Raw genomic sequence first — 11,855 nt, forward strand, 5'->3', positions numbered from 1 at the left:
GAGAAAAAGAATGGATGGGAACAAAAGGGGGAGGAAGCAAGCAGTCTTTCAGCAAGGCAAGGGAATGGCCCTGTTTATAATTTCACCTTCTTCTGCTGCTTTTATACTATGCCCACGTTATCACTGTTTGGGTCTCTATCTTTAAAATTAATTTTATTTTTGAAACAACAATTTGATAACAAAGAAAAAGCAATAACAATATAGGTGATGGACATGGAAAAAGGGACATAAAGGAATTATCAATAAAATTATAGTTTTCTTTAGTTACAGAGCAAAAATGGACTTCAGTTCCAACTTGACAATATTATTGTCACTGCATCAAGTCACTGTAAGAGCGATCAGTCTAAAGGATGAACGTATGACATTGGAAAGGATTCGAATTCAAAAGATGCCCTACTAACATTTCAGCTGAAAACATGTATCTTGTGTAGATGAGAAAAGCAAAAGGACTATAGCACTCCCATAAAGATTTGAATTATGTTGGTACACTACACTAGAGTAAAAACCTTGCACAAGCAGATGTCCTTTCTTAGATGTTGTGTAACTGCATTCCCTACTGTCACTGTTGACTTGGGAGATGGAAGAATGCTCATTGACTGTTGCACAATGAGTGAACACAATGCAATGATACCCATCCCACAATAAGTTGGACAATGGTGGGATCCAGCATTACTGGGCTGGTGTATGGGAGCAGGGTAAGCTAAAAATATAAATGTTCTTGGCCAAATGATATTATTTTAATCCCACTTCTGAACACATTTTTAAACAAAGGTAGGTTAGGAGAAGACGTTTGATTTAGCCCCTCAATCAAGATTCATCGTTTTTTGAACCCAAGCCTTTCACACCCATGTTTAACATTTTGCCCACTGTGCTATGCCACATTTTAGAGGCTAACCCCATTTAACAGCTTTAGTATTTCTGGGTGATAGTAGCCCAGGTGAATGACTGGGCTACTATCCCTCAGTCTTATCCATCATGCTATGGAATGGCTATATTGGTGGTATTCTATTGCACTAATACTGTTCCCTCAAGCATGTGGAGAGAAGTCATAGCAGGACTGGAGAACATGTGGCCTTCCAGATGTGACTGGACTTCATTTCCCATCAGTTGAAGGCTGCTGTCACACTGCAAAATTTGACACTGCTTTAACTGTCATGGACCCATCCTAGAATTTGTAATTTGTTTTGCCAGCAAAGCTCCTCTGACAAAGAAGGCTAGATATCTAACAAAACTACAAATCCCAGAATTCCATAACATTGAGCCATGGCATCACACAGAATGCATTAAAGTAATCCAAATGGGACTTCAGTTTGAGGGACAGGAATATACTGAAGGGATGCAGACATCCTTCTACTTATCATGTACCCCACAGTTGAGGAAAGCTAGACTTCTGAGTGTTTGCCAGGGGTCTGCAGTAAAGCTGCACAAATATTTAATAAGCTAAAAGACTAAATTTCATTTTACCAAAGGCCTGCTTTGAAGATCAGTACACTGGTGTTCAGGGAGAAGCCCTTACCACAGTCTAAATCACTCCCTGAAACTGCTGCTGTGTCTCTGAGGGTGCGATGGACGAGAAAGAAAGACACAGCAAAAGGGTTGCGTCTCAGAAGTTCTAGGTTGCGTACATCAGCATCTACTGTGGGTTGTCACGAAAACACAGCTGGCAGGCGGGAGCCTAACCAGTCCCTCAAGATCTTTCAGACCATATTCCATTTAACAACTCCATGGCTGAAATTCAATCTAAATTAATAACCAGACAGATCAAAACAACTAATCCCTCTTTTTCTGCAGAAAAACAGTGCCTAAGAAAGAACAGCAGTTCTAGTCTAGAGTGGACTCTACATTTCTCATATTATAGTAGCTTAGCTATTGTACATTTTAAACAAACTAGCCGTTGTTTCTAGGTTCTAATTTTGATCATACTTACAAAAGCAAAACTTCAGCACTTTATATGCATGTATAAAATCAGAGTTGCTCAGAGATATGTATATTCAGAAGATGTAATCGTTTGGGATAGTTCCAAACGATCCATTCCTTCCTTTTGCTTGAACAGCCTTCTTCCAAATGCCTCTTCTCTGCTTTCTTTTCCATAAGAATGGTGATCAGATGTTAATATATACAGCAGGAGAGAGGCTTAAAAGCAATATAAAAACCTGCTTGAGAGTTAATGAGTAATGTTGCTCTCACATATCTGTGGGGGCTCTGTGGTTTGAGTGGGAGAAAGGACACTCACCCCAAACTACTGGATGAGGTACCCTTTCTGCTTAGACCATGAGCTGCCTGCACACATATCAGTTCCTACACACGTCTTATGCTTATGAGGTCCATTCTCCTGCTCTTCTCTTTCTCTTCACTGCCCATAGAATCATAGAATCATAGAATCATAGAGTTGGAAGAGACCGCAAGGGCCATCCAGTCCAACCCCCTGCCATGCAGGAAATCCAGATCAAAGTATCCCCGACAGATGGCCATCCAGCCTCTGTTTGAAGACCTCCAAGGAAGGAGACTCCACTACACTCCGAGGGAGTGTGTTCCACTGTCAAACAGCCCTTAGTGTCAGGAAGTTCCTCCTAATGTTGAGGTGGAATCTCTTTTCCTGCAGTTTGCATCCATTGCTTCGGGTCCTAGTCTCTGTAGCGGGGGAAAACAAGCTTGCTCCCTCCTCAATATGACATCCCTTCAAATATTTAAACAGGGCTATCATAACCTTCTCTTCTCCAGGCTAAACACCCCCAGCTCCCTAAGGCGTTCCTCATAGGGCATGGTTTCCAGACCCTTCACCATTTTAGTCGCCCTCCTTTGGACACGCTCCAATTTCTCAATGTCCTTTTTGAATTGCCCAGGGTTGTTAGTGAGTCCCAAGCTCTTCTCTTTCTATTTACTAGCCAGTACTGGGCATGTTTCTCCTTAGTGCCCAGCAGTAGCATGGAGCTGGGATGGTCCAGGATGTGGCTGCTGTAAAAATGGCAAATCCCATATTGGGCATCATTAGAAAAGAACAAAAAAATATAACTGATAATATCTTACTACCACACTTGGAATATTACATATTTCAACTGGTCATGACAGCTGAAACGAGATACTGTATTGTGGCGTTAGACAAAGTGTAGACAAAGACATCCAAAATGATCTGGAACAAGCTGGAAGCTGAGCTTGGAGTGTTTGTGTTGATTCATTGCCAATACTGCATTTATTTGTGTCAGTTTACAGGTTCGTTACTTAAATCTTTACAATGTCACCACTATGAAAGTATTGCATGGTGAATAATGTTTCACATTACTTCAATCCATTTCTTCGAGGGCAGTGACAATCTTTGGCCATTCTAGGTAGGTTTAAATTATTTTATTTCTTTAAAATAATGTGTTACCTAATGTTAATAAGAATAAATATAATAAATTATCACTTGAACCAAAATCATTTGTGTTTTTAATTGTTTTTAAAACAAACAAAATTAACAAAAAATTAATTATGATTATGTTAACTTAGGTCCAAAACATACTGCAGAAATAATCCAATTTGAGACTGCTTTAACTGGCCTGGCTCAGTGCTAGGGAATCCTGGGAATAGTAGTTTATTGTGGCATCAGAGCTCTCTGACAGAGCAGGCTAAATGTTTCACAAAACTACAGTTCCCAGAATTCCCTAGCACTGAGCCAGGGCAGTTAGAGCGGTCTCAAACTAGATTTTTTCTGCAGTGTGCTTTGGGCCATAGTCTCTAATAATACCAATATTTCCATACTGGAACAACTCTCTAAAAACAATCTGAAATAAATGAATTTTAAAATTAACATTATTATTTAATGTTAACATATTCTTTTTAACAATGTAATTTCCAAGTTCTGGTTGCAAAATAAGTCAAATTTTTTTATTGCTTTTGGCCAATGGCCTTTGCATAAAATGGTATCACAAAAACAACAAAATACACACATATCGTATTTGCAACATCAGTGGCTAGACAACAATTTAGAACCCACTCACGTGGGTTTTGAACTTGATATTTTTGATGTACTTGAAGTGCCGCAGATCTCAGCCCCATAGAGGGATTGTGCCATTGTTTTGGCTTTATATACAATCAGGGCAGGGTTTAGTGGCGGCAAACTTCAAAATTGCTTTTGCTGATAAGATTGTACTTTGGTGTTTAACAAGTTCTGGTTGGAGTAACTCCCTCACAAAAAAGGTACACTGCTGATTTTAGGGGTGGGGGAATCATAGGCGCATTTCAGATGGGCCCCTTAGGGCACCATTGTTATGCGTGAGGGGCAGCGCTTCCTGATGTGCCTTGCCCCTCGCACGTAACGAGGGCATCAAAATGGCGGCACCCTATATATATTTTGATGTGACGGATGCCTAGCGTCCGCACGTCTCGGCACCCTTGGCACCTTTGCGACATCACAATGGCACCGCAAGAAGAACTCGCTTTTTGCGGGTTCTTCTTGCTGCGCGGGGGAACCACGCAGTTTGTCCACTGTGGTTCCCTCACACAGCAAACATGGGCGCCGGCAGACCGCCCTTTTGGGCAGTCTGTAAAGCACCATAGAGTCATAGAATCATACAGTTGGAAGACACCGCAAGGGCCATCCAGTCTGACCTCCTGCCATGCAGGAAATCTAAATCAAAGCATCCCTGACAGATGGCCATCCAGCCTCTGTTTAATGACCTCTAAGGAAGGAGACTCCACTACAGCTAGTTAGTTAGTTAGTAAGAAGTCATGATAGATATGATAGAGGTGTATAGCAATATGCATGGTGTGGAAAAAAATGAGTAGAGGGAAGTTTTTCTCCATTTATTAAAATATTTCACGGGGTTACATCCAGTAAAGCAAAACAGTGGGAGATTCTGAGCAGACTGGATGATATACATCACCCACCACATGGTGAAACTATAGAATGGGGTGTGCGCCCGTGCGCCACCACACCACCATGCCTCCGCACCACCACGCCGCTGTGCACATGAGCCCCATTCAAGTGAATGGGGCTCAAGCATAGGTGGAATTTGCCTTATGCAGGGGAGGGGGTCCAGAACGGATCCCCCGCGTAAGGTGAGGGTCCACTGTAATTTCAAAGGTGCTACAACGTGATAACATATAATGTATGGTATGTGACAGCAAATACCTTTTCACAGAACAGATTATTATTGTATGGATATAATCGACAAGACTAAGTAATGGTCATAAGAAGAATTTAAAACAAGTGCAACTGACATTGTAACAATTATGCCTCCATAGGAGCCCTGGTGGTTCAGTAGTTAAATGCCTGTACTGCAGCCACTCACTCAAAGCCATAAGGTTGCGACTTCAATACTAGCAAAAGGGCTCAAGCTTGACTCAGCCTTGTAGAAAGTCTTCCATCCATCTGATAGTTTAAAGGAACAAGTTGCAACAGAGCAGTCTTTCACACCCTGATGCCCTCTAGACATCTGGCAGAAGGCCACAACAAGGTGCTGAGATAACATGTAGCATTAGGCTAGTGTGGCCCACACCAGCAATTGCACCCAGCTAAAGTGGAGATGGTGCAGCTCAGTTGTCCATGTACCCCAAGTGCCAATTGCATCAGTGGACTGTGTATCAAAAGCATGCTTGCAATCTCACAGATTATACATGTCCAGGCACATGCTGTTCCTCCGCTGGATGAATCTAGCTTGAGTGTGAGAAGTGGTTTTTGTTTTAATTTATTGAAAAATGTGGGATAAGGCACAGAATCATAAAAGTATAGGGTCATACAGTTGGAAGCAAAACTCATTTTCTCCAACAGTCTTTCAATACATAAAACTATACATAATCTGTCCTTGACAGATGGGCATCCAACTTCTGTCTACAATCCTTCAATGAAGGAGCATCCACCATCTTCCAAGATGGTCTGTTCCACTGCTGAGCACTTGTTACCATTAGGGCTTTTGCTAATTTTTAAGCAGAATCTGTCCCCCCCCCCCTTTTCTGTATGATTTGACTTCACTACCATGGGTTCTGCCTCCTTGAGCATATTGTCATGATCGTTCATATCAATTTGTCATCATTGAATGTGGTATGAATAATAACTGATGAAATTATTGATAGATATTACCATAGTCCCGTTCAGTGCTATGACAACAAAACTTTGTGTACATTTTTAAAAATACTTTCCTAGCTCTTCATTCTTCTGTGGACAGCAGATTTCTGAAAAAGTCTTTCTGTCGCAAACCTCTGAAAACTGTGATACTGTGCACATCTTGCTGCATAAGCAAGTACACACTTATTATTGTTTTCTGTGGATTTTCTTCTCTATTTTTATATAGATTGTCTGTATCGAAGCGGAGATTTGCATTTGTCTGTATTTTCTATGAAAGTAGAATTGTCTGTCTAAACAAATTAATTATGAATATATTTGTTGTTGCTAACTGTTGTCAAGTCAACTTAAAATAAAAGACCTTCAAGTCATTCTATCATCAACAAGCCTGCTGCCGATGGCACTAAATCGGTATTGCCGATTTAGTGCCATAGCTTCCATGATTGCCAGCACTGCTGGCACTGTATCTTTTCATATTGGATTATCTCATCATAGGTTTTTTTATGGTAAAATACATTCAGAAGGGTTTTACCATGCCTCCTTCTGCACAATATGAACACATTTTAGTTCTGGTGCCACTGCTGTTGTCTCTGCTGCGTGACTCTGTTAGTGTCACAGTCACCACTGCTGCTGCCCAGTAGCTATTTGGCACATTTAATCTGGCTCCTCACCCTCTCTGATATGGGAGACCCTATCAGCAGCACTGCTGCTGTTAGCATAGCCTCTTGTCTCAAAGGAACATGCACTCTCACCACCATGGAAAGATAGTGCCACCGTGAGAATAAGAGCATATACTGGTGACAAAATGCTTGTTGAGGCAGAAAAAAGCACCATAAAGCATGTTTAGGACAAGAACTAAAGAAAGCATTTTGGTTTTGTTGGAATGTAGTAGGTCCATCGTTCGGTTTCCACTGATATGGTAAAGGTATAATTTTGTTGGCCAACAGAACTCTGAAATGTGATACTGCTGAATAAGACTTTAATATTTGTGCTCTACTTACCATCCAAGAAACTCAGGGTGGCACACATGGCATTCCTGGTTCACTTCACACTCACAACAATCCTGTGATGTAGGTCAGACAAAGAAAGGTTGTGTGGACCAGAACCACCAAGAAGCTTTATAGCTGAGTAGAATTCAAAGCCAGGTCTCAGACCCCATTGCACTGCACTATAAGAAAGGCCAGTTTCGCCTCTGTGGCCTGTTATTGAACTCTGCATTTAGAAATAAAACAAAAGGCAGAGCATTGTGAGGAGATGCTGGGGCTTATATTTGGTGAATGGGGTGGCCAGTGGCTTCCATGTCATGAGCATAGGGAACCCATATTGGATTCTACTTTAAAGATGCAATCCTTCCCCCACTCACATGACAGCCTTCTCCTTCTTTTCACTTAGTGAGGGGCAAAATGGCTGGAGTGCCCAGAACACCTGGCACAGGCATGACACGCTCTTTTGTCCCTCACCACCAAAGTCTTCTATCCATACCACCTGTAAAGCTCTCATGCCTGTGCAGCTGTAGTGTATAGTGTGGTGGCGTGAGCATTGGCCTAGGACTTTGGAGACCAGGGTTCAACTATCCGCTTGGTGGGTGCCCATGGGCGAGTCACATGCTCTCGGCCTCAGGGGAAGGCCATGGCAGACCTCCTCTGAACAAACACTTTGTGAGAAGTTTGCCTTCCGGTCACCATACATTGGAAAGGACTTGAAGGCACACAACAACACATAGAGAAACCTGACGGGGTGAGGGAGTGGGACACTTTTTGTAGTTTGGCTCTTTGGGGAGCACATGGGTATGTTGCTCTTTAGGGAGCGCATGTGGCTTTGCTCTTCGGGGAGTGTGTGTGTGTTTCTTTTTGTGGAGTGCATGTGTGTTTGCTCTTTGGAGAGTGTGTGTGTGTGTGTTGCTTTTTGGGGAGCACACGTGTATTTGCTATTTGGGGAGTGCATGTGTGTTGCTTTTTGGGCGGCACATGTGTGTTTGATCTTTGGGGAGCGCATATGGTTTTGCTGTTTGGGGAGTATCTGTGTGTAGCTTTTTTGGGGAGTGCATTTGTGTTTGCTCTTTGGGAAGCGCTTGTGTGTTTGCTTTTTGGGGAGCTCATGTGTGCTTCTGTGTTTGCATGTGTGTGTAAGCCAGCGTGGTTTTGAGGTGGGATTATTTTTAAACTCTCCCTCCCAATAGAGCCTGGGCTGAATTATTCATGCCCAGGGAGGAAAAGGCTGGGGTGCTGATGTCAGTCAGGAGGAAGGGAAGCAGAGCCACTTCTGCTGCTGCTGCTCTTGCTGCTCTTGCTGCTGCTGCAGAGTGTGTGTGTCAGTGTGAGGATGAGGGTGCAGCAGCATGCTCTTTGGCTCTGGTTCCCCTGCCAGCCTCTCCAGCAGCAGCCTGAGCCTGAGCATCCTCCTTGCTGAGGCCAAGAGTGCAGGACCAGAAGGGGACCCCAGGAGGAGGAGGGAGAAGGCTGAGGATGATGGCTCGGCTGCCTGGGGCTGGCTGCTCCCTGTGGCTGCTGGTGCTGGCAGTGCCATGCCTGCTGCAGCGTGCCCAGGTGAGGAAGCCCTTCCGATGCCCAGCCACTTGCACCAGCTGCACCAAGGAGTCCATCATCTGCGTCGGATCTGCCAGTGTCCCCCGCAGCATCCCTGCTGACATCAGCTCCCTGTAAGTCAGACAAGACTAGCCAAGGCAAGGCAAGGCAAGGCAGGCAGCCCTCCTGGGGACTAGGGAAGGGAGGCAGAGGGGGCAGGGGGTGTCTGCCTCCCAACCTGGGTAAGGAGGGAGAAGATCAGGGTGCCTGTGTTGTGCCTGTGTGTTGTGTTGGGTATCAACTTTCCCCTACGGATGCTCCAAGCCAAGTCATGTAAAGACCTCTGGATGATTTCATTGCATGAGCAAAGGGGTCTTGTACCTAGGGAATGGTGGTGCCCTGCATCCTCCTGGCTAGGGACACATATTGACATTGTTGTTGTTGTTGTTGTTGTTGTTGTTGTTGTGTGCCTTCAAGTCGTGTCTGACTTATGGCAGCCCTATCCTGTTTTGTTTTGGTTGTGTGTGTGTGTGTGTGTGTGTGTGTAAGATTTCTTCCTATGGGGATGGTAAGGGTAAACCCCATAGGAAGAAATCTTACCCAAAAAAAAAAAATCTTTGTCTCCCAGTAGTTCAAGCTCCCTAGTGAAATCATCCAGATGTTCAAGATTTTTTTTTACTCTGAGGCAGAGAGAGTGTGACTTGCTCAAGGACTTGCCCACTGAGTCTGAGAGAGTGTGACTTGTCTATGAACGTTGCGGCATTTCCAAATTATAGCAACCCCAAGGCAAACCGATCATAGGATTTTCTTGCCCAGCTTCTTCGTGTGGGATTTTTGCCATTGGTGTCCCCAGAGGCTGAGAGAGTGTAACTTGCCCAAGCACATTGCTGCAGTGGTGTGCCTTCAAGGTGTTTCCGGCTTATGGCAACCCAAAGACAAACTCATCAGGGTTTTCTCTTAAAGATTTTTCCCCCAGAGGATTTCCACTTCCCCTAAGGTTGAGAGAGTGTGACTTGCCAAAGTACATGGTAGTTGTTTTTGTTGTTGTTGTGTGCCTTCAGGTCATAGGCAAGGCTATGATAGGGTTTTCTCAACAAGATTTCTTAGTGAGGGGTTCGCCATTGCCATCCTCAGAGGCTGAGAGAGTGTGATTTGCTCAAGTACATTGTTGTTGTGTACTTTCAAGCCATTTCTGACTTATGGCAACTCCAAGGTGAACCAATCATAGGGTTTGCTTGGCAAGAGTTCTTCAGAGGGGGGTTGCCATTGCCATCCTCTGAAGCTGAGAGAGTGTGACTTGCCCAAAGTTACCCAATAGGTTTCCATGGCTGAGATGGGATTTGAACCCTGGTCTCCCAGTGTCCTAGTCCAATGTTCAAGTCATTACAACATGCTGGCCCCTCCCAAGGACATTAGTGCATCATTATTCATACATTTGATGTGTTTGATTTACAGTCTTTGCCACGTCAAGACTTTTGATCAAGCAGTTCTAGGGATTTGGAGCCAAGGGGCCAGTTTATGAAACTCAGAAATACCTAAGGAGAGATGATAGAGGAAGTGGCCATGTTCCAATCCTGAAGAGTCAGAAATCCTGAACATCTGGATGATTTCACTATGGAGCTTGAACTACTGGGGGACAAAGATGGTTCCGACTCAGCCTGAAGAAAAATGGTGGACCTTAAATGTCCTACATTTTGAGCTGAGTTTTGTCCTGCAGTTGCCCTACAGTTTGGTCTTGAATTTGTCCTACATTTTGTCCCTGGTAAAAGTGGACAATTATGGCAACCCTAGGCCGCTCAGGGAACTTGACAGGGAGTAAATGCCTTTGGAACTGAAAGGCTTTTCAACTTAGTGCACTTTTTTGGATGGGTGGGAGGCAACAACTTAAAAAATCCTTTAGACCGCAGTCTTGTATCTGCTTACTCTGGAGTAAGCTCCATTGAACTTGGTAGGAATGCTCTCAGCAGGCATGGATAGGATCACACTGTCTGCCACTGCTATATTTTATTTCACACACTTGCTTCTGTTCCTTGCAAAATGAAGGAATAAATGCAGAAGTAATTTTTTCAAATAATCATTAAAATCTGGGTTGGAGTTGGGATTCTCCATCCCAAATTAGATCTCTTTTTTCCTTTTTGAGAGAAAGGTAATCAAAAGTAGAAACTAGGAAAGACGACTTACTTTGTTGGGGGGGGGGGGGTGGGATTTACTGGGTTTGATGGGTGGAGGACATGCTGATGAATGTTGGGTGAATCTGAAGGGTGAATGTTGGGGGTGAGGATATAATAAAAAGTATTGCAATGATTCCTTCCTATGGATCCCTCCCTCACTTTGTTCCCCTCTCAGGAGCTTGGTAAATGGAACCTTTGCTGAAATAAAAGAAAGAATGTTTTCTCATCTGCCTTCCCTGCAATTGCTGTAAGTATTTTTTGTAAAGAAAATAATTAAAAGATATCCTTAAAGCTTATTTCTGGCTGGAGACACCATGCCACTTTTAAAAAGCTCTTTCAGAATCACAGATTGGATCCACTTTTGGTAGTGCCCTGTAAAATGGTAAAGGTTTGGTGGATTCTAACTTGGACGAGAAAGGACCACAAATTGTAGCAAACGGCCCCAGAAAGCTGGAAGCCAAATAGTTATATATTAAAAGTATATTAAAATAGTTATATATTAAAAGGATACGTAAGAGTATAAGTATCCAGTCATATTGAAATATAAACACAAAAACATATTAAGAACCATAGCAGTATGCAAAACATACCACATAATAATGTTATGACATTGATTTTTTTGAAAAGGAAAGGAAAACTTAACCCATAGAGGAGATGAAAACTTTACAGAAAGCTCCATGCATGCAAATTGTAAAGAAAAGCTACTACTGAAAAACAGACAGTCACCCTAAATACAGCAGAAACCGGCCAGCGGTTGAATGTGTTCAGGTGCGAGGACGCGATACCATTTATATAAATACACAAAATAGTATTTGATACGTAATATTAATCAACAATGACAAAATCAGTGCAGACGGAACTAAAAGGTAAGATAAAATAAAATAAAAATCCCAGAAAACTAATAGGTTAAGCCAACTGGAAAACTGCCAGCAAGTGAATAATTCAAAATATACAACAATAACCATGTAAACTGACAGAGAAAACAAGGCTGCTGCAGTGAGTTGCACAACAGTTGGCAAAGTGCAGAGCTTGGGACAGTTAACTGTTCCGGATTCAGCCTTTCAAATTTCAGCACTTACAAGAAAAAATAAAGACTTGCAGTGCCCACAGTAATAACAC

The 11,855-nt window shown here is 43.0% G+C and overlaps 1 protein-coding gene across 1 annotated transcript in view; it reads left to right on the forward strand.

Annotated features, from left to right (window-relative positions):
• The first annotated feature begins 8,333 nt into the window (after window positions 1-8,333).
• The window catches only part of LGI2 (leucine rich repeat LGI family member 2), a 31,609-nt gene continuing 28,087 nt past the window's right edge, over window positions 8,334-11,855 (forward strand). The window contains exons 1-2 of the mRNA XM_042466507.1: window positions 8,334-8,699; window positions 10,912-10,983. Of these exons, the coding sequence (XP_042322441.1) occupies window positions 8,506-8,699; window positions 10,912-10,983 (266 nt within the window). The 5' untranslated portion in view covers window positions 8,334-8,505. The remainder of the gene's footprint in view (window positions 8,700-10,911; window positions 10,984-11,855) is intronic.

Source organism: Sceloporus undulatus, chromosome 5 (genome assembly GCF_019175285.1).
Source record: "Sceloporus undulatus isolate JIND9_A2432 ecotype Alabama chromosome 5, SceUnd_v1.1, whole genome shotgun sequence".
In the NCBI taxonomy this organism is placed as follows: domain Eukaryota; kingdom Metazoa; phylum Chordata; class Lepidosauria; order Squamata; family Phrynosomatidae; genus Sceloporus; species Sceloporus undulatus.